The 22,091-nt window shown below is 55.2% G+C and overlaps 6 protein-coding genes across 6 annotated transcripts; 5 read left to right on the top strand and 1 right to left on the bottom strand.

Moving 5' to 3' along the window:
• Nucleotides 1–13: 13 nt before the first annotated feature.
• CGCA056_v004788 (Elongation factor Tu) lies at nucleotides 14–1,465 on the top strand (the record flags this gene model as incomplete). The annotated part of the gene is made up of 3 exons (XM_037320043.1): nucleotides 14–188; nucleotides 248–276; nucleotides 332–1,465. 3 exons carry the CDS (start codon nucleotides 14–16, stop codon nucleotides 1,463–1,465), a joined length of 1,338 nt encoding a protein of 445 aa, XP_037181820.1.
• Nucleotides 1,466–3,111: 1,646 nt separating this feature from the next.
• erp38 (Protein disulfide-isomerase erp38) lies at nucleotides 3,112–4,284 on the top strand (the record flags this gene model as incomplete). The annotated part of the gene is made up of 2 exons (XM_037320042.1): nucleotides 3,112–3,622; nucleotides 3,680–4,284. The coding sequence occupies 2 exons, from the start codon at nucleotides 3,112–3,114 to the stop codon at nucleotides 4,282–4,284; spliced, it is 1,116 nt and encodes a 371-aa protein (XP_037181829.1).
• Nucleotides 4,285–4,547: 263 nt separating this feature from the next.
• Nucleotides 4,548–4,942, bottom strand: CGCA056_v004786 (uncharacterized protein; the record flags this gene model as incomplete). The annotated part of the gene is made up of 3 exons (XM_037320041.1): nucleotides 4,548–4,633; nucleotides 4,688–4,790; nucleotides 4,904–4,942. The coding sequence occupies 3 exons, from the start codon at nucleotides 4,940–4,942 to the stop codon at nucleotides 4,548–4,550; spliced, it is 228 nt and encodes a 75-aa protein (XP_037181828.1).
• Nucleotides 4,943–5,457: 515 nt separating this feature from the next.
• TUL1 (Transmembrane E3 ubiquitin-protein ligase 1) lies at nucleotides 5,458–7,974 on the top strand (the record flags this gene model as incomplete). Its single annotated transcript, XM_037320040.1, has 1 exon — nucleotides 5,458–7,974. The coding sequence occupies one exon, from the start codon at nucleotides 5,458–5,460 to the stop codon at nucleotides 7,972–7,974; it is 2,517 nt and encodes an 838-aa protein (XP_037181827.1).
• A 5,325-nt stretch (nucleotides 7,975–13,299) lies between these two features.
• On the top strand, nucleotides 13,300–14,920 carry alp1-2 (Alkaline protease 1; the record flags this gene model as incomplete). The annotated part of the gene is made up of 4 exons (XM_037320039.1): nucleotides 13,300–13,962; nucleotides 14,034–14,139; nucleotides 14,197–14,689; nucleotides 14,746–14,920. The coding sequence occupies 4 exons, from the start codon at nucleotides 13,300–13,302 to the stop codon at nucleotides 14,918–14,920; spliced, it is 1,437 nt and encodes a 478-aa protein (XP_037181826.1).
• Nucleotides 14,921–18,301: 3,381 nt separating this feature from the next.
• Nucleotides 18,302–20,447, top strand: atnN-9 (Aspercryptin biosynthesis cluster-specific transcription regulator atnN; the record flags this gene model as incomplete). The annotated part of the gene is made up of 2 exons (XM_037320038.1): nucleotides 18,302–18,438; nucleotides 18,500–20,447. 2 exons carry the CDS (start codon nucleotides 18,302–18,304, stop codon nucleotides 20,445–20,447), a joined length of 2,085 nt encoding a protein of 694 aa, XP_037181825.1.
• Nucleotides 20,448–22,091: the final 1,644 nt, after the last annotated feature.

Here is a 22,091-nt window from a genome sequence, read left to right as displayed (position 1 = left end):
ACAGGCATTCAGTATGTCTACCGCCTTCAGATCCGTCGCGCCTTTCCTGCGCACGGCGCGCGCCTCGCTGCGCCAGGGCAACGTCAGCCCTCTCCAGGCCGCCCTGAAGAGCAAGAACGTCTCTCCCGTCCTCAACGTCTGCCGCAACTACGCCGTCTTCGAGCGTTCAAAGCCCCACGTCAACATTGGTAAGATCAGTCGATGCGGGCTGCATCTGGGTTGTTTGGCTAACTGAATCGTCTTCTAGGTACTATTGGCCACGTCGATCACGGAAAGGTACACCTCGAGACATGAACCAGCGCAAAGGCGCACCCTGACTGACCATGTCCAGACTACTCTGTCCGCTGCCATCACCAAGAGACAGGCCGAGAAGGGCCTTGCCAACTTCCTCGAGTATGGTGCCATCGACAAGGCTCCTGAGGAGCGCAAGCGTGGTATCACCATTTCCACCGCCCACATCGAGTACGCCACCGACACCAGACATTACTCCCACGTCGACTGCCCGGGTCACGCCGATTACATCAAGAACATGATCACTGGTGCCGCCAACATGGACGGTGCCATTATCGTCGTCGCCGCCTCTGACGGTCAGATGCCCCAGACCCGTGAGCACTTGCTGCTCGCCCGTCAGGTCGGTGTCCAGCGTATCGTCGTCTTCGTCAACAAGGTCGATGCCATTGACGACCCCGAGATGTTGGAGCTTGTCGAGATGGAGATGCGTGAGCTTCTCAGCACCTACGGTTTCGAGGGTGACGACACCCCCGTCATCATGGGTTCTGCCCTGTGCGCCCTGAACAACCAGAAGGACGACATTGGTGTCAACAAGATCGATGAGCTCATGAAGGCTGTCGACGAGTGGATCCCCACTCCCCAGCGTGACCTTGAGAAGCCCTTCCTCATGTCTGTTGAGGATGTCTTCTCCATCTCTGGCCGTGGTACCGTCGTCAGTGGACGTGTCGAGCGTGGTATCCTGAAGAGGGACACCGAGGTTGAGATTGTCGGCAAGGGTGATGAGGTCATCAAGTCCAAGGTCACCGATATTGAGACCTTCAAGAAGTCCTGCGAGGAGTCCCGTGCCGGTGACAACTCCGGTCTCCTCCTCCGTGGCATCAAGCGTGAGGACATCCGCCGCGGTATGGTCGTCGCCAAGCCCGGCACCGTCAAGGCCCACAAGTCCTTCCTCGCCTCCCTCTACGTCCTCTCCAAGGAGGAGGGTGGCCGTCACACCGGTTTCCACCAGAACTACAAGCCCCAGATGTACCTCCGCACCGCCGATGAGGCCTGCACCCTCACCTTCCCCGAGGGCACCGAGGACGTCGACAGCAAGATGGTCATGCCTGGTGACAACGTCGAGATGGTCGCTACCCTGCACAACCCCTCCGCCATTGAGGTCGGCCAGCGCTTCAACGTCCGCGAGGGTGGCCGCACCGTTGCCACCGGTCTCATCACCCGTGTCATTGAGTAAATGATCTGAATCAAAACCAAAAAAAAACCTCGATACCCTGAGTCGGCACTCAGCACACACTCTCTTCCCAGCATACGATACATGATTTGGGACGACCCGAAAAACTGGATGGAAAAATTGGGATTGTACAAAAGGTGTTTGCGTCACGAATTATGTACAACTGACCCCAAGCTTTTTCCGCTTTGAGCCCTCGCGCTCGTGTATATTTGTCGGGTCCTGGGCTCAAAGATCTCCACTCTACTTCAACCCCTGTCTTGAATCATGTACTTTTAGAGACGATGGTCAATAGAATAACGTGCTTTGTGCCACATGATCACTTTTTGGTTTCTTCAAACGTAGTTTCATTCAGCGTGACAGACATTGGCGAGACTCGAGTCGTCATTACATCCCCAGACTTGATAATGACCCTGGCAGACGAGAACCAGGCGGCGCGCCCTCTGCGGACCGCGTCGCGCTTTACAGCACGTTGAATTGGTGGCCCCGGCATAGTGATGGTGGTAAGGTTCAATGTCGTGGTATTCGTCTATCCTCAATGGATGTCCGACGGAGTGCACTTTATTCTTCCGTTAAGCCAGCCATAAGAACTCCATGCCCTTGGAAGCCTCCCTCTGTCTGAATGCATTTTCCACGGGCCATCATGCCCAACCACCTTCGAGTCCCATCATCGTCTCGTAATCCTGACGTTTAACGGTACTGTGGTTCACACTCATGTCAGCCATTGCGCGCTCTTCATTCGCGGGGGGGATGTCGTGTAGATCCCGCCAAGGGTTTCTCGTCGCATACCTTGTTGAAGCCGATGTCCTTGGCCTTCTCACGGAAGCACTGACGGCAGAGGTTGAGGTCGTACTTGCGGATAAGACCGGCCGTGTGCTTGCAGACACGGCTGTGATAAAAAACGTCAGCACTTCGGTCCCTTATGTGCCTGTGTTTTCTTCCCCCTTTCATCATCCTCCAGGTGTCCCTATCCAAAACTTTTCCTCCATCCAGGGGGATTGGGGTTCTTCGTACCAGCTGCGAGAGCCCTTGCCGTAGTTGCGGGGGCGGGAGTTCCAGACAGATTCGTGAGACATTTTGTCGGCGTGAGGGGGGCTTGTCGTCGAAGGTGTCGGCGAAAACTCGAGATGGGTTGACTGGGTGGTGGTTTGACGCTTTTCGCAACGGAGCGGAAATTTTGTGTGGGATGCGATTTTTTGGGAAGGGGCGCCATTGGAGGGTCTGGCAGCCCCAGAACTGGCAAGCGAGAGGGAGGTCCGTGCCACGAGCGGTCTTCTCACGTGAGAGAGCGATAAGATAAGGCGGGATTGCCTTTCGATAAGCTGATAAAAGACCTGTTTTTTTTTTTTTTTTTCGCTGTTCTTGCTCTGGCGGCCAAGGTGGGGCCGGGGAAGCGGTACACGCCACCTAGGTACCCTGCCTCACCAGCCAGACAGGGGGCTTAGCTGTTGCTTCTGTGACGTTGGAGGTTGTCCTGCAAAGTGGCTTCTTTATTAACACCTTCAGCAGACCAGCTGATTTCAAATCGTCTTTTGCAACACCACCATCCTTGCTGCTGCATTTTATTTGAGCAGCTGCGTATCGCAATCTGTTGGGTAGGAACTACTTTGAATCGTTTTTATTTCCCATTCAGCTGCGTCACCTAAACCACAATGGTTGCTTTCAAGAGCTTCGTGGTCGGCGCTCTGGCAGCTACCGTTGCCGCCAAGTCTGCCGTCCTCGACCTTATCCCCTCTAACTTTGACGATGTCGTCCTGAAGTCTGGCAAGCCCACTCTGGTCGAGTTCTTCGCCCCCTGGTGCGGCCATTGCAAGAACCTCGCTCCCGTCTACGAGGAGCTTGCTTCTAGCTTTGAGTCCAACAAGGACGTCCAGATTGCCAAGGTCGATGCCGACGCCGAGCGTGACCTGGGCAAGAGGTTCGGGATTCAGGGATTCCCTACCCTCAAGTGGTTCGATGGCAAGAGCGACAAGCCCACCGACTACAGCGGTGGCCGCGACCTGGAGAGCTTGAGCAACTTCATCACCGAGAAGACCAATGCCAAGCCCAAGAAGAAGTACACACCTCCTAGCGCTGTGAACATGCTCACCGATGAGTCCTTCAAGACCATTGTTGGTGGCGACAAGGACGTCTTTGTCGCTTTCACTGCCCCCTGGTGCGGACGTAGGTGTTCTCCTCCCTCTTTGTTGCTGGGCATTTGCTGACCCAACCCCTCAACAGACTGCAAGAACCTCGCCCCCACCTGGGAGACTCTCGCCCAGGACTTCTCTCTCGATGAGGGTGTCGTGATCGCCAAGGTCGATGCCGAGAACGAGGCCAGCAAGGGAACTGCCGCTGCCGAGGGCGTCTCCTCCTACCCCACCATCAAGTTCTTCCCCAAGGGCTCCAAGAAGGGCGAGCTCTACAGCGGCGGCCGCAAGGAGGAGGACTTCGTCGCCTTCATCAACGAGAAGACTGGCACCGCCCGTGTTGCTGGTGGTGGTCTGAACGCCGTTGCCGGCACCATTGCTGCCCTTGACGAGATCGTCGCCAAGTACATCAGCGGCACCACCATTGCTGACGCCGCCGCCGAGGCCAAGAAGGAGGCCGAGACCCTCAAGGAGAAGGCCCAGTACAAGTACGCCGAGTACTACGTCCGCGTCTTCGACAAGCTCTCCAAGAACGATGGCTACGTCAAGAAGGAGGTCGCCCGTCTCGACGGCATCCTCAAGAAGGGCGGCCTCGCCCCCGCCAAGCGCGACGAGATCACCAGCAAGACCAACATCCTCCGCAAGTTCCTCGAGCAGGCCAAGGAGAAGGTCTCCGACGCGAAGGAGGAGTTGTAGAGAACTTTTTCTACGACGTCACGTTACACATGCATCGAGAGCTCACGGTATTGGGGGAGCGGGGGTTTAAGAGGTGAGCAACTGAACGGATCAGCTCACATTGAGGACTTTGGTAGCCTAGGATACCGACCAAGAAACAAAATAACAAGAATAACTCATGTCTGTGTGAGAGACCGGCCGTGATATCAGCTCTATTCGTGCTTTCATGTAAACCCTAAACGCCATTGGCACGAACGTGCTCCTAAAACTGAATGCTGAAGAGGTCAAGACGACTTTGATGAGCCCTCCTTCTCCTTATTAGCGAGAAGCGCCGCCTCCAAGTTGTCCAGTCGGCGAGACATTTCATCCACTGAGACAGTCTTTAGTGATGCCGTCCTGGACAAGGGGTGGCAGTTGTGCTCACTCTTCGCGAAGATCTCGCTAGACACCCCGGCAAACTTGTTGGAGATGGTGTTCAAAAGTTCCTCAACGGCAGCGTTGACATCGCCCTTGGCGTCTTCCGAGGCCTGGCGACAGTTAGTACCGGCTGTGAATGAGGCCTCGTCCCATGGACGACATCCTAAGACGCTGCGCGAGGCACCGCGAGACTCTGTGGGGTTCATCGCAATGTCTCACTTACGGCAGACTGGTTGCTCGTGTCGGGGTTATTGGAGGCCATATTGACAGGGCTGTTCAATTGCGAGTAAAGAGTCGTTCCAAGGCTGTTTAGAAGTTGGTGGTTGGAATGAGGCTCAAGTATGGTTGCCCTGCCTCTCTCGATGTTGGCGCGTTGCGGTGAAAGTGGTGGCGGGGTACTGATGGTGTCGTTGTTGGTTCCCAGGACAGAGGGGTGCCGTGCCTCCGGATTAGCACTGTAGCGCCCCCGACTTAGGCAGGTCCGGACACCTGCAGCAGAGAGCTCCAGCCTGACCAACCGTATGGCCGTAGTGGGGCCCGCCCTCTAAGGCCAACGGAAGCATCCCGTCCTCCGACCCAATGCCGTCATTCCACCTGCATAGCAACACCTACAGCCCACCAACTCAATCTCCCGATCCCATCTTCGAGACGAACACCACACGACCACATCCTTCCACTTCGCAAGCCTGATCCGCCACAGCACCTACGGGAGGATCAGCTCAGCAAAGCCAAAGGATGGCAACGAGATAAACCCGGGGGCAACGGTCGTCCGGCATCATGCCCTATCCACACGAAGACCCGCGCATCGTCGTCATCGGCCTCGCCCTCATCGGTATCCTATGGATCTTCCTGGCGCCCGGGAACGGCGGCGCGTCCCTCTTCTCGGCCTCCGACCTCGCGACGCAGCGGCTGCGGCGGCACCAGCACGCGCTCGAGCTGCTCAACGCCTCGTCGTGGGGCAATTTCTCGGCGCGGCGGAACGGGACGGGCGAGGAGGAGCTGCCGCGCTCGCTTAACATCACGGGCTTCCGGGCCGAGGACGGCTTCGCGTGGGACGATCTGGAGAGGTTCCAGGAGAGGTGCCTCGAGTGGAGCCGGAACGCGATACCGCCTGTCGGAGGGTTGAACCTCTGGGACATTGGCCAGGGCGAGGCGGTTTGGCAGAATGCCACGGGGGCCGTGAAGGGGACGTGGGTGCGGAAGGATGCGTCTGTGAAGAGGCAGTGGACGAGCTACAACCTGAGTGCGGTCACGCCGAGCTTGCACTGGAGCGGGGCGGAGGCCGATTGGGCGAGGAACATTACGGGTGACGAGGGCAAGATGCTGCTGGACGTGATCGATACCGGCCGGCACACGAAGGAGTTTGAATACGAGAGCATCCTGCACGAAGGTGTCCCGACATCCGGCGGCAGAGTCAGAAGTGCTAAGGCATCGCTGACCGTCGAGGATGTCAAGGGAACCGGGTTCAATTGGGAGATGAGGTTGCACGGAGTTCAGTGGCCGCGTCAAGGGACGCTGCTCTTGACCACGACGAGTGAAAAGTTTGACGGCATATTCGGTTTGCCTCATCTTTCTCCAAGCTCTGATTTTTTCCAGTCTAGTCGACTGCTTCTGAATGCGACTCTGTCCGAGGTACTGCGGAGAAAGGAGAAGGAGGTCTTCAACGACGGCGTTATGCCTTGGACTTCAGACCCGTCGAACCCGCCGGATACTCTCAATCCATCACCACACTGCGAGTACATCATGTACGCGCAGGTTCAGCCCCCGGACAGAAGTCGGTTGAACATGAAGGGTTTCCAGTCGGGGAGGGAAGGTATGTCACAGATCATCAGCGACATCGAGCAAGAGCTTCGCTTCCCGAACGGCGCCCCCATTCGTGGGGTTCCGGAACTCAAGCTGTCTGCCATCATCTGGTCTCCCGACTGCGGGTTTTTTCTAGAAACCAAAGGACCCCCAGACTTTCCACCGGCAGACGGCCAGCATCTACAGGGCATGAAGACGGAAATCATCTACTACAAGATCCGTGTCTGGATCCTGGCGTTCGCAGGGGTCATCATTGCCCAGGCCCTCCTTTTGAAGCACCAGTTGAGGGAATCCGCCACGCCGTCCACCATGGGCCGCATCAGCTATAACACAATCAGTATGATGGTCATGGTCGATGGCAGCATCTTCGCTGCCGCCTCCATGTGGGCTCTGGACGCGAGCATTACGTATCTCGAGTCTTTGTCCCTGCTCTTTGCCGCATTTCTCTCCATGTCGATGGGTGGCTTCTTCCTCGCGGAGATCCACAAAGTACAGGAGCCGGAGAACAGAAGACGCAGTGAGCGCGAACAGGCCGACACACCACGTACGCCAGCAACTCCAGCACAGAACCTCGAGGCAGACTCCCTCCCGCGACCGGTCACGGCCGGACCACGCAGACGAGCCCCCACGCCTCCGGTCATCGTCCCCTCAGACCAGGATATTGATGCCGACATCGATGCAGTGACAAATGGCGCTGCGGCTGTCCCGAACGCTGGCGCGGCCACCCGCGCTGGCCCCGAAGTCACCTTCCAAGCCGTCATATTCCGCTTTGCTATGATAGTGTCTCTCCTCCTCCTGGTCTCTATAGCATCGACGTCCTGGTACCCCCGTATCCGCAATGGGTTCGTAAACACTCTTTCGATGGTATACTTTTCCTTCTGGGTTCCCCAGATCCACCGCAACGTAATTCGCAACTGCCGTCGAGCCTTGACGTGGCGCTTCATGATCGGCCAGTCGATCCTGCGTCTCCTCCCATTTGCGTATTTCTACATTTACGAGGACAACTTCCTCTTCGCGGAGACAGACGTCCGCGCGTTTCTCGTCTTCTGCGCGTGGCTGTGGATACAACTTTGGATCCTGGCATTCCAGTTCGTCCTCGGTCCCCGCTTTGGTGTGCCCAAGAGTTGGACCCCCGACGCGTGGGACTACCATCCCGTCCTCCGTGAAGACGGCGTTGAGGCGGGCGGTCTCCCTATCGGCTTGCTCTCAGAGCCCGGCTCCCCGTCTCTCGACAGGGTGAGGACGGGCGAGGACAAGAAGGGGAGCAACCTGCGTGCTATCGACTGCGCCATCTGTCGCGAGGTGCTCGAAGTGCCTGTCATGAGGGCGGGTGAGGAGGATCCCACCGCCGGCGGGGTCGTTGGCGTGTTTACGAGGAGGAATTACATGGTTACCCCGTGTCGACATATTTTCCACAGCGCTTGTTTAGAGGGATGGATGAGGTTCCGGTTGCAGTGTCCCATATGCAGGGAGGAGCTGCCGCCGTTGTGAGTGTTGATACCAAGATAGCCATGTATTTTCAAGCGAATGACTTTTGATGAATTGCTCCGCTGCATTGTGAGTGTTATTGGGCAGCCTTGGTGAGCGACATCCCGAAAGCACGGCAATACCCATCTATGGCCCGGCTTCGGGCTCTTGCTTGCGATGGTGCTTTGCCTGTTATCTCAGCGTATCTGTCACAGGCAGCCAGGACCGCGATTGTCTACTGTGGCCAGCCTTTCGGCGATGGGACATGAAGGTGCGAGGCAAAGGTTGAAAGAAAGACCGCTTGTCCTGACGTTCCTGCTGATGAACTGAGAGTACCTGCAGAGGTACCGTCGTTTGATCTATAAGTAGGTTGGGTAGCTTACCCAGCAGTTGGAGGTGCAACTTAGGATCCATCCTCCAACTTCATGCACTTCATGGAGCCAAGTCTGCTTTGCTGCCGGACACCTACATTGTGCTCCTAGTGGAGATGCTGTGATTTCGCAACCTTGTACGCTCGCTTCCTCAAAGGTGCGTAGGCAGAGATCTTTTCAGATAAATAGGTACGTTTGAACAACAGCAATCTGAAGTTTCCATATTCGTCATTCCCAACGCCACCATGAAGCAGGGCGAATCCCTTCCTCTCCACCACAGTAAGCCCACCTCTGCGACTGAAAATCCAAAACAGAGGTTGAACTGACACCAAAGACAGGCATCTTGCTGCAAAGGCACCGCCGTCTGCGGAACATCATCACAGTATACCACGGACCCGAAGACGGCGTAGAAAAGTCTCCTCCTCGAGGAACCTAGCCGGTGTTGTTGCCAAAATCCAGCGGCGCAGCAACCAGAAAAAAGCCTTCCATCGCCTCCGACATCTCCCGGTCGAACTCCAGGTTGAGATCTGGAAACGGACGCTCGTAGAGCCGCATGTCTACTGTTTTAAGAGCGAGGCCGACCAGAAAGAACGAATAATATGTCCAAAGCCCCGTCCTGCACTGTTCGTCTGCGCATTGTCAACACAGATTGCGACAGAAAGCCTCTACCGGATGCCGCAAACTATGCGGGGGAAGGACACCCGTAAAGATCACGGCTGGATCTACGTTAACCCTGCTACCGACATGTTTTACAACCACTTCTCCTCCATTGACAAGCAAAGCCCAAACTGCCCAGAGTCTTGGAGGAAAATAGCCAGCGGCACGGCTATAATGAAAAAAACATACGGCAGTTATCCATTCACCTAGCTTAATGGTGACCAGCCGATCTGCATGACCAAGCTGGAGGAGAACTGGTTCGTGGAGGAGTATGAGTACTAACTATATACCGTCAGATGTGTGTATCGATGAGACGCTTGAACAGGCTTGGTTGTCCTGAGAAAGAAAATCAACAGCAAATACACACAAACAATTAGGACAATCACCATTATAGCAGACAATGTTCCATAAAACCTACTTTGTCAAATCTAGGCTTCAATCTACTCTATCGAGAATTGTAACCACAAACTTGTACAATAGACGAGCTCAGGTGTCTTTCGTACCTTTCGCCCAAACTCGTTGGTTCCAAGAGACTTCAAAACGGCTGCTTTAAGCAAGCGTTTCTCGCAGTGGACTATTTCACCCTATGCTTCTTTTCTGGCTGTGTGTCGCCGTCAAGACATTGATCCTCGATGCAGCCAAACGTTGGTCTACACGAATGTCCGCTGCTGAAGCTAGCCTCTGCACCGATGCGGCACGGTCGAATACAACCTTCCTGAAAGACCAAGTCTCTCGCGCCGCTGGCACCCACACAATACGTCAAAGCCATGTCACGTAGATTTAAACCTTGCTCTAGTGTGCGTTCGGTGATGCGCAAGTCCGATCTGGACAACAAATGTTACCCTGAAGACCTGTTGGACAATAAATCACAGCATGGGTATCGCACAGGAGGACGAAAGGTGAAGCTATCTGAGGTCGTGGGAAGGGTCATACCGTGGAGTCCATTACACGGTGCCGGCCAGACACAAAGCCCGTCGCCGTCCTAAGTTCGATGGTCTAAGGCCGAATCCGTGTGGAGACCTCACGTCTCTATTCATCATGCCGGGCCGGATCTCACACGGGGTGCTCGATACTCGATCGCCCCAGAGAGAGACTTGCGTCGTGATGCCTGATCAAGACAAAGTATACCACGTTCATAGCATCAATCACGCACTCCCAAATCTCCGTCATCCCACACAGAGCCCCGTAAGGCGAATCGAGGCAGTGTCTATAGTGCCGATATCATCATCCGCAAAGGCTGAGGTGCGTGATGTACGTACAGAAGATCCACGCGATCACCCGCGTGGAGACCTCCAAGACGGGGGTTATCAGTCACAGGTTTCGGCATACCCAGAGACTCGGTCGCCATGCTACCGTATGAAGTCATTGCTGGTACTGGATCGACGGCAGCTTTTCGACAGGGGGTTTGGGTTGGAGAAAGGGCGAACGTTCTGTGGAACCAGTACCAACGTGGCAGTCAGCACAGCCTTCCATCCAATGGAACCTTTGCATCGACAGTACCAGCGCCTCCTCGCTACTGTTCTGACATGCAGCAATTGTGCATTAGCACGTCTTGCGGGATTGGCCTGCTGTTTCCCCTAATCTCTCTGCGTGGGGAAGTGAGACAAGGCATTTCGCAAGGCAGGGCGCTGAACGTCCCTACGGTCGGAGCTCGCGATGTGATGCCTGGCATGGCGCTCATCTGGCGGTCGTGATTGCTGTGCATCAGACCTTGGAGTACCCGCAGATGATGTAGGCGGGATGTCAACTCATTAGCCGTAGCTCATACTGCTGGGCAGTAGCGGACATGTCCGATATTGATGCAGCAAATCGGATGCCGTTTGGTGATATCCCGGCATGAACCAACTTCACCATGATACTCCCCCGTGCCTCCGAATCGTTATACGACCCTGATGGCCAGCCAAAGATTCCAACCGGAGAGACATTTACGAGCTTGAACAGCCTACTTCCGGAGCGTTTCGTCCTTACGCGGTGCCTCTGTCTGATAGCGACAGATGGGGAGCGTGTTAGTCGCTGAGGGCGTCTTCTAGACATCGTTCCAGACTTTACAGTCTCAGTCGACACCGGCCCGCGATAGTCTTTACCGATTAACAAGGGCGGTCTCCAGATTCCCGGGACTGGCAAGGGGCATCCTAAGTTTCGGGTTGGTGGCTGGAATTGACATGCTTTACCGGCGCATCCCTCCCATACCAGCGGAGCGGCCACAGGGTCCGAGACGGGTTGGACGACCGAATGTGATAGTAGAGAGCCACCGTAACTGGAAAAGAGAGTGAGACGCACCTCCGCGTCTCGGACCCTTAATGGGGCCTCTAGGGTCATTCCCAGGCGGGGAGGCAGGGCGCAGCTCGAGATGGTGTCGAGCGCAATGTTGCCGTCAAGCATGCCGGGCCCAGTAACATTCGCTGAAGCGTCGACAGGGCTGAAGAAGATGCAGAGAAGGCGCGCAATGGGTCATGGACCATGTTTGGAAAGCTTCCATGCGTTGATGATGGGGCAAGTGGCTAGGATCGCAAAGCGGAGTGGGTGAAGAAGAGAACGTGACTGTTGACTGATGGCTGAGCATTGGCGCTAAGGCAGGCGATATGTAGGCATATCCAAGGGTTGTTGAAGTGCGGTCATTGGATGTAACAAGGAGGCCGCCCCGGACAGTAACTCTAGGGGGCATCGGTGGTCTTTTTGCATGGCGGCAGGCAAAGCAGGGCATCAGTGACGCTCTTTGGGGATTGTAGGGCTGAGATGGAGGGTGGAAGGTCGTCTCGAGAGGCCTGGCCGAATGATGAGTGCATCTGAACCCCAGCGGAAGCGGGCCGGAATGGGTTGCATGTGGCGCAGCTGACAAGGCCAGCAAGAGCGGTGAGCAGGATGCTGCAAGCTTTCGATTGATAGGAAAATTTATTACTTTGACGAATAAGAGATGGGAGTGTTGATATTGGGTCGACCGTATAGAAACTTGACGGTACTTGGGCTGAGATGAAGTGTCCCTGCGTCGATGCGACGGCCTGGATGGTTAGTTGCATGGACAACGACAGCGATCAGGACACCTTACAGGAGAAAGTAGTAAACCTTCCAATGACGCCTTGGGTAGGGTCGTGCGAGGATCTCGCATCTGAGACCACAAAGCATCCGGATATGTGTTTCTCTTCGTGATGTTGTAAGTGGCCAAGATGCGGTTCTGTACGCCTGACGCGCCATGTGCAGCTCGTAGAACGGCAGCAAAGAAGCTTCGGATTGCTGGGGCGTCCACGAGCGCACATGAAATCATTGGAAACACCATGTTGATGAAATCTCTCGACCGTCTCCGGGAAATCTTCCAAAGACTGGTGTTGTAGTGAAATATGACAGAGGTTATTCTGATGTAAGGTCGGCCGATACTGAGGTAGGTGTTGAGCGCCGGCGGGCGTCCAGGGCGGAGCCGACAGTGACATGAGCATTTGCGGCCATCGCAGGCTAGCGGGAGCTACGGCCTAGGCTCTTAGTTTTCCTGCTAGACAGTACTAGACAGGAACGAACTGCCTAGCACGAGCCTGAGGAAACGGGCCGCTCGCATCCATCTGCCAATGAGCCGCGTTAGCCTTGCTCCAGATCAGGAGAAAAGTCATTCCTGCTATTGGGGCCACGGGGGAAAGAGGCGCACTCGTGCAGTTGCCATCTTTGCGGACCATCAGCCATGCAAGCCAAGACCGGCCTGTGCCTCTTCTGCAAGTCACTGAGACTGACTCAAGGAGCGGACGCGACCTTGACATTATTTCCCGCTGACAGAGCCAATTCTCCAAGTGGTATGGCGGCATGGCATGTTGATTCCGAAAGTTGTCATGCGTTTACTTCTTCTGGCCTGTTGGCGATTGCGAGACAACGGCCATGTCATTATGGGGTTTCCAAGCCGGTGGGGTTGCCTGAAGCGTTCACGATGGTCGAGACCAAGACGCTTGAATCGCCCGGTGACGGGACGGCCCTTGGTCCTGCCAATGCTTGTTTCTTGCCCTTCACGAGGAGACAAGACAAAATTGCATCAAAATCAGGCGTCAGAGAGACGCGCCGTTTGCAAATGTTCATCACGAGGAGCCTCGCCCGGTCTGGATGCCTTGCGGGGGGGGGGCTTTCCAACGATATTTCCTCGTGTAAAGCATTGCTTTCAGCATGTCCAGTCCGCCGCCCCACAGACGTCATCTTGGCCTTCACGATTTTGAAGGGAATCGCCGTCAGGTGGATTGGCCGAAAAGAGTTTCATGAGCGGAGGAGATTGCGTATAAAGAAAATCGGAATGCAGTCGTTGTGAGAAAAATAAAATGGAAATTCCCTGAGCTATTCAGCTACCGCCCAGATGTCGTCCTTCAGCCTAGTCGCCATCCTCTTGGTGTCCGGCCTCCGGGCCCTCGCTGCCGCCGTACCGAGTGCAGTGCTTGACGGCGTCATCCCCGGACAGTATATCATCCGTCTGAAGCCCGGTCTTCAACCTGCTGAATTCGAAAGCCACATGGTATGGGCGACGGGGGTACACAAGCGCAGTCCTGGACGGCGGGACACCACCGGCATTGAAAAATCATTCAACATCGGCGCCTTCAACGCTTACACCGGTAGCTTTGATGATGATAGCATTGCTGAGATCGGTGCTGGAGAAGAGGTGCTATCCGTCGAACCCAATCGCATTGTAGAACTCGACGCCTTTTACACCCAGTGGAATGCACCTTGGGGTCTTACGGCCTTGTCTTCGCCAAACCGCCTGCCAGACTCGAGCGATACCGGCTCATACGTCTATGACAGGTCGGCGGGGGAGGGCACGTTTGTGTACATGCTTGACACTGGCGTGCAAATCTCGCATCCCAACTTTGGCGGCCGCGCCGTTAGGGGCTACAACGCGCGGCCAGAGGAGGCATTCGATGACCTCGGCGGGCATGGAACCCACACCGCAGGTATCGTGGGGTCTCAGACGTATGGCGTGGTCAAAAAGGCGACAATCGTGGCTGTTAAGGTCCTAGCGGGCGGTGTAAGTGCGAATCCTTGCCGCGTCTGACGACCGCAAGTCTTGATCGGCGCTAACAAAAGCGCCACCACCAGGGCTTGGGCACTGTTGATTCTGTCCTTGACGGGTACAACTGGGCTGTCAACAACATCACGCAGACGCCAGGACGACTGGGAAAGTCTGTCATCAGCATGAGCCTCGGTACTGGAGCCCGTCCCTTTGAAACCTGTCGGCCCCATAGTTGACATCTTATTTCAGGCTTCACCGTCAGCTCGCAGACGTCGGCTCTCGATGACGCAGTGAAAGCTGCGTATGATCTTGGAGTCGTGACTGTAGCTTCCGCGGGTAACTCGAACCAGGATGCAATCGGACGTTCGCCTGCAAGGGCGGAACAAGCATTCACAGTCGGTGCGGCGAACTGGGACCGGACCCGGGCGGCGTTCAGCAATTATGGGTCTTCGGTCAAGATATTTGGGCCCGGAGTCGGCATCAAGTCCCTTGGTCTCAACAACGGGTACGCCACAATGTCTGGTACATCGCAAGCTGCGCCTTATGTCGCGGGCCTCATCGCGTACCTGATGTCCAAGGAGGGTCTCGCCACCCCCAAGGCAGTGTTGGACAGAGTGAAGGAGCTGGCGATCGATGGTGTGGTGCAGGACACGAAAGGCTCTGAGAATTTGCTTGCATACAACGGCCGGCAGGGCGTCATCCAAGGCGTTGCCCGCAGAGCCAAGAAAATTCGGCTGGTGGTGTAAGCTACAGACACAGTGGTGCGTGTGAAGATTGGTTGACCGAGGAATGACGCAGATGCGGCATGGGCCGACGATCAGCCGTGTTGAAGAACGTCGAGATGATGTCCGAGAAGGACTTTGAATGGTTTGGCGGCGAGCCCGTAGAGTTCGCGTATCATATCATCAAGAGTTGCTTTGAATCTGACTCCAACAACGTGGACCTGACCGGCTGCCTCGCCAAGACACAATAAAATGACCTTACGGCACTCGTGAAAGGTATCTGCACTCGTCAGAGTACTGATTCCGTAAGGCACGTTATTTAAAGCGGCCGCTTGGTAAGCTCGTAAGTCCATGCCGGCCCCAAAGCGGGACGGGATTGATTGTGAGCGGCAGAGATGATGAGTGGTCGGAGGGAAAGTACTGCGTGAGAGTTGGGAGCTATTGGCAGCGGCACCGGGTGTATTCTCCGTTGGCGGCCGGAGGTTGAGGCGTACCATGTTGTATGTAGGTGTGGTTTGTCGAGAAATGCGCACGTGCGGTGCAGGTGCAGGCATGGAGCATCAGTGGTGGTCCATCGGTGGTGGCATCTCGATACCCCCTGGTCGCTCTCCACTTGCCGTTTCTCTCTCCCCTGGTCCATGTGGTCATTTCTGATGAGTCGTCCCCAAATGATCTCTGGAGACACATTTCCTGCAGGGCTTAGCCGCCGGGCAGGAGGGAGACTGCACAAACAAACAGCATAGCCACGAACGCCCAAGCCGTGCATTGTGCTAACTTGCTTCTGGAGTCATTAGTTGAGGATAAGAAACAGCCGAAGGCGTCGCCGACGCTATGCAGTAGGCCGAACGGGCGGGAGGGAGACGAAGGCAGAAGCGAACGGGCCGGGAAGGCAAAGGACGGAGAGATGCACAAAGAGGGCGAGCTCGGCGAGGAGAATGTGTTGAAGACCGAGAGAAGTGGTGGTGGTGGTGGTGGTGAAGGGCGAGGGCGAAGACACCACGACATGGAGGGAAGGAGTGGGGTTCGAACTGGAGGAGGGAGATCTGGAGACACACTGAAGGTGCAAGGTGCAAGGTGCAAGTTGCAAGTGGACCGTGCTCTTTCCTTTTCCCCTTCTTTTTAGACTGTAGCGTGGACCGGCCGGCCTGGCCCTTCTTCGGATGCTGTTTCTAACCAGGAAGTCGCTGTCACCGCACAACGCACTTTCCCAAATCTCCCTCTCTCTGAGGCCACCTTATGTCGAGGTATCCGTAGGCATGAAGCATTCATTCGGCAAGAGGCGACGTCGTCCACGTCTCCTAGCCGCTTTTCTTTTTCCTCTTGGCTCTAGCTGTCTGGCTAGAGGCACCTTAGCTCCCCCCTTCAGCAATGTACCTCGAACGGCGTCTCTGCCATGCAGTACACGCAGTGCCGCAGTACCTCTCCCGTCGCACCAGAGGCACAACGACGAGTGCGGAAAGCGTCAGGTACCGATTGGGGCAAGTTTCCAACCAAAAAACCAATAACCCGCCCAAGTATCCTCTCCCACCCTTGCACCTGGCCGGGCCTGGCACAACGGGTAAGGTACCTCCCGAGGCCAGTCGCCAGAGGGAAAGGTACGGATACCGTCAGGTACCTTGCCCTCTCATGCTCAGACGGGACAGACAGCTGGTGTCCCGTTACACCAAACCACGTACGACTGGCAAACTACTTGTGAGACGTCCAGTTTCCCCTCGTGCTCGCTGCTCGTTCAGCGATCCTCTTATGCTGGCTGGAGAAGGATGATGATGCATATGCTCGCTCATTCATGTCATTTTCATCTGGTATCTCTTCGTTCAGCACACCTCAGTTACAGACACCAGAAATGCCTTGTCTGCTTCGGGTCTAGGTACGGCATGGTACGCACCACGCAGCACGGCGGCCGGACGCCTTGTCTCGCCTCCCACTGCCCTGGAGGATTGCATTTACTTGCCCGCCTACCTTAGTAAAGGACAAACATTACTGCCACTTGTAGGAAACAGAGACGGGCCAGGCGCCGGCCAGACAAGATGGACGGACAGTGCTCTGTGTATTCGTACAGTACAAGACGACGAATACTCGCAATAACTATCAACCCCCGTCCATGTCCGACCCCGACCCCCGACCCGTCTCCATCGTGCCAGTTCCAACTGTCCAGTCCTTTTGTGTCCCATCTTTCACTGCTCTTGGCCAAGCTTGGGTGTGTTAGTCCCTGTTGGTTTGGCCTGGTCTTTTCACACAATTGCTTTCTTTTCATTCTTCAACTAGCCATCCATTCCGCGGATGCCTTTGCTCGCCACTATCGGCCCTCTAGATAGGTCTTTGCGACGACGCGACTTCTGCCGTCTCCTGAATCACGTTTGCCATCCATCATAAGCATCGCGGATCCCTGATGCCCATCTCCAGCATTTCGATGCTACCTCGTCCCGTCAGCCCGCCCATCGGTACATGCTCGACAACGACGACGGCCTGGGAAGCAGCTGCATGCATTGCAGTGCAGTGCAGTACAGTAACGTCTCCCTCGAGCCCGGTGTGTTGCTTGTAACTGTCACTGCTTGAGCTCTGCCTATAAACTGGCGGCACCTCCCTCCACCATCACCGCCGCACCACACCATAATCGAAGAAACATCCCGGTCCACGCCTGCTGCGTCTGCTGCCCGCCCAGTACCAAGCCTCCCTCTAGCTCCTAGCTGCCTACGACCTCCACATCGCAATTCATCCCATCGCTTGGCTTCCTCTCTCGTGGATCTCGGTCTCCCCCTACCGCTACCACACCACGCATCACGCATCACGCACCACGCACCAGCATTCAGACACACCACGAAGACAGTACATTCGGCTCCCCCTCACCCCTGGTCCTTGTGGACCGAGCTACTGCGTAGTGCTTGCTGCTCCATCAACCGCCAGTGGCCAGTGGCTTGTGTTGTACCTACTGCGAGTGTTGCGCCGCCGCCAGCTACGAGTGCCCAGGTCCACGCTCACGCCTTCCGCCAGCCCTATATTACTCTATCGTCCGTCGCTCCCGGCCCCCAAACTCCTTCCCGCCGCGAGTCTCTTTCGAGCCCTGTCATCGCGCATAGAACCAGCAAACACACACACATACACTCTGAGCCTTACAAGACAAACGCTCCCCTCTCGGCGCTGGAGTTTTCATCATATAATCAATCAACGCTGCCCCCGAGTTGGCTTCTCCACCGCTCTTGGGCCTCGATCTCCATCGCTATCTCGACTTTCTTCTCCCACCCTTACCACGGCCTTAGTCATGTAAGTGTCTAGCGAACGAACCGAGGGATGACCCCGTCTCGTAGCAGATCCCTCCCCGCCGGGCCTGTTCCCCGTTAAGGCCGAACCTACGCTAGGCTTGAGTGCCCTGTCTAACCGCCGAAATCACAGACCACCCGTCATCGCGCCGATCCTTAGCGACCCTCTCCCGCCCGCCCACCTCGTCCGAAGAGCTCGTGATTTCCCTGCATTCCGTCCAAACTCCTATTTGCTTCAACTCTACCACCGCAAGTCGTTCCTTGCTGCAATCGGACGAAATACATATTGTGCGGCCCCGAGCCCAAGGCCATGCATGCGTATGCGTATGCGTGATCCCTTCGGCTACAATTCGCACTCCCCCTAAATTCCCAACAATGTCGTCCCCAAACCAAGCCGATGCCAACTCGGCAAACTCAGTGTCTTCGTCCAGTCCGACCTCCGACTCGCAGCAAAAGCCCAAGAGGGCGCGAACCAGCAAACCCAAGGTCAAGACAGGTTGCAATAACTGCAAGTACGTCGCAAATCGCAGGCATTCCTTTCCTCGGAGAACAGCTTCTAACTTCCATCCTCAGACAACGGCGCATCAAGTGCGACGAGAAGAGGCCTTCCTGTTCCCAGTGTGTTCGCTCCAAGAAGATTTGCACGGGCTACCCACCGCCGAGTCGCAGCGCAAGACCTCACGAAGTTCTCGCCATTGCGCCAAAACCTCTTCTGGCTGCTGCCCCGAATGGTGGGCCTCCCATCCGCTCATCAACCGAACTACCGCCTCGGAGAGCCCAGAAGTTGCAAGCACGACGCACAACGCCCCCTCAAACACCCGAGTCCAGCGCCTCTATTACACTTTACCGCCCAGCGGGCAATCTCCAGCTTTCTCAACAGGAGGGACTCTATTTCCAACTCTTCCGCTTACATACAGCGAATGAGCTGTCTGGATACTTTGACTCGGTGTTTTGGACTCGGACCGTTTTGCAGGAGTGTCACTCCGGGAACGCAATTCGCCATGCAGTGGTCGCGCTAGGTGCTTTGTACAAGACCCTTGAACAATCATGCGAGTCTCCGCCGGGATCGCCGTCCGACTCGTTCAGCCCCGCGGACGGGGCATATCGCCACTGGGAAGTGGCAGTCAAGCAGTACTCCGAGGCTATGAACTCTTTAGTCGATCTCAGCCGCGACCAAAAGTCTCACCGCACATTACTTATGGCCAGCGTGCTTCTAGCCTGCTTCGACTCCTTCATTGGCGACCACAAACAGGCAATTAGGCAAATTCAAACAGGCCTCGGTTTGTTGGAAAAGCTCCGAGCTGAACGGAGGAGATCCTTCCTAGCCGTCTCTGAGGAGCCGGTCGAGGAGGAGCTCATCACCATGTTTACCAGGCTCGCGATCCAAGCAAAATCATACGACATGGCGTTCCATTTCCCAGAGCCGTTCGTGATCCGACTGACCCCTCAGAATCCCGAATACCCGCAGTCCCCGCCATCAGATGCTGGCAGCTCACCGTCATCCATGAGCTCTAGCTCCATGCCTGAACAATTCTTTACTCTGATGGAGGCGCGCAGTGCCTGGGACAAACTTCTCGAGAAAATGCTTCGATTCACAGAAACTCTCTTCATCTACCAAAAGTCGACTGGCGCGAACGGGCCAATGGGAATCCTGCCCAAATCGTTGAAGCAGTACGGAATGAGCTTCAAAGGCCAACTCGACGCTTGGTCTGAGGCTTTTGAATATCTACTCGAATCTCGCACAGCTCCTGGCGTCAGTCATCATGAAAAGGCCGGCATCGCTGTCCTGAAGATGTTCCAAATCATGAGCCAGATACTATTTCTCATGACTTATAGCGACAGTGAATCACAGTTCGACCTATTCCAACCTCAGTTCAAGGCTATTGTCGACCTTGCCTCGGAAGTAGTGGGTGACGAGGAGAGACGAGCAGCGGCAAAGAGATGTCCCGATCCCGCCCTCTGCCCTCACCGACATGGCCACTCTCCGGACATCTTTGGCGGCAACGCATACAGCACATTTCACATCAAGCCCAGCTTTAGTGCCGATCTTGGAATCGTTCCCCCGTTGTTTGTGGTGGCTACCAAATGCCGTCACTCGATCATTCGACGCCAAGCTATCCAGCTTCTAAGCAGCAGCGCTCGCCGGGAAGGCATGTGGGACAGTGAATTGACGGCACGCATTGGGCAATGGGTTGTGAACATTGAGGAAGAGGAGGATAAGATAACATCGCCGCCGCCTATGATGGGTCATTCGAATGGTAATGCCAGGCAAGGCTCAGTTGACTTCGCTGGGGATGTTCCTCTCGGACCTGGTGGCAATGCTCGTTGGGACGCCCGGAGGGACAGCGTTATACCGGGCCTCATGAAGTCGAAGCGGTCCGTTCCTGAGGAGAAGCGCGTTATGGTCCGCGCCGTGGACTTTGATCTGAGGTCGAGGTTTGCCAACTTACAGGTTGGTACTCGCGGCATCATTCCCGGATCGCCAGACCTTAGATCCCGGGTGACCAAGTTGACGTGGTGATTGGGAAAATGGTTTTGGCTACACTTGTCCAGGCACGGCGTTCTGGTATTCTGCGATCTTATTCTTGATATACCCCGGCGATTTGCGCAGCACAGAGGTTGATATATCCCCCGACTCATCTACCCCATCTACCAACCATATCCATGCTATGATGACTTACGACTGGGTAACTGTTTTCTAAGGAGGGTATAGAGGGTGAAAAGAGACGATTTGGCTGGCTGGCCAATCTGGATATGAGGGAATGCCACCGCCAAACAGATGCGGTAGGCAGCTGCTGCATGTGATGGGAGTTTGGGCCATGGACACGAAGGGTCAAAACTTGGACTGCGCAAGCAATAAAAGTCCCGAAAATATATTGTCTGTTAATATCTATAACGTACATGCTCTTAATTTTGTGAGGCCGCCAAGGTTGACAACTCCAAATCTTTTGGTCTCGATGATGTTGAGGAAGTTTCGAGCCCACCCAGCAGAGGGATTCACAATAAGAGAAAAAGCTTGGTCTCGATGATAATCATCACACAAATCTCGGTTTGATCAGACTTTTCAGGGGTAGCTGACTCAACTCAGACGATATCCTTCAAGAGAAGAGGATGCTGTCCACTTTCACATGCGACGATTCCATCCGTGTCCAGTGGTGTTAAGCAGCAACGGCATTACCAAGTCCGTCTAGCTTCGCACTGCTCTCAAGACGTCCTCGCTGAAATAGAGGCTGATATTGACAAGCTGCGGCTCAACCTTGTGCGAGAGACCGGTGACCAACTTCATGTTTTGCAAGTATCGAAGTGTACACATAGCATCATGACTTGGCAGATAGGGCAATGCTGACTTGGAGAAGAATACATAGGCACATGGCCAGCCTTCTTCACGCTTGCTTGTCGCGAGGAATGGCTTGCAATAAGTCGACGATATTTGCTTCTCAAAAGCAAACGACCAAAGACAGCTTGTTTCAGTTTTACCTAGGGCTAAGACCTGTTCAACTCGCCATATAAGGCTCACACCATGCGTCTTTGGCTTCGGTTGTTATGATCAAAGCTGGCTGACCGTAGAAGGGAGATGTGGCGTCCGACAAGGATCCTGACTCTGGTCGTGATCAAGCTTGTTTGAACATCCATGTTACCCTTGTTGCAATTGAGTTCATAGCCTGAATATGTACTTAGTCATTCTCGGAACGGAAAAGTCTGGGTGATCGGGGACCAGAAAGCCGGTTCGAGACTTGTCGACAGGAACATATTTGTTTAATTAAACGAACCAATGTATGTAACTCGTTCGCCCCCTGAGTGCTCACATGCGTTTCCCGGCAACGCCAACCTGGGATGTTGCTAGTTAACTGGAGATGGAAAATCATCATGGTTGAGGTGTTTCTGAGTGAAGGCACCTCGTCTACGCCTCCCTGGCCATTCGTTCTGCGTGCTTGCAGAAGATGCTGTGAGAATCATGCTGCACCTAATATACGAGATTTACATACCGTCTAGAAGTGAACTGTGTTGACTGTGGTGTAAACAAAAACTTTTGTCGCGGTGACATCCCGTGGGTGAGGGGCGGTATGACCCTCTTACTACCTACCCACTGACTAAAGTCGAGATTCCGTCCTCCGGCTCGTATTAGTGCCGTTCACGAAGATCTCTGTCTGTCATGATCCCAGGA

This window comes from Colletotrichum aenigma (assembly GCF_013390185.1).
Source record: "Colletotrichum aenigma strain Cg56 chromosome Unknown KSG_Cg56_contig03, whole genome shotgun sequence".
Lineage (NCBI taxonomy): Eukaryota > Fungi > Ascomycota > Sordariomycetes > Glomerellales > Glomerellaceae > Colletotrichum > Colletotrichum aenigma.
Note: the sequence above shows the minus strand (reverse complement) of the source record. Positions and strands in the feature narration are given on the sequence as shown.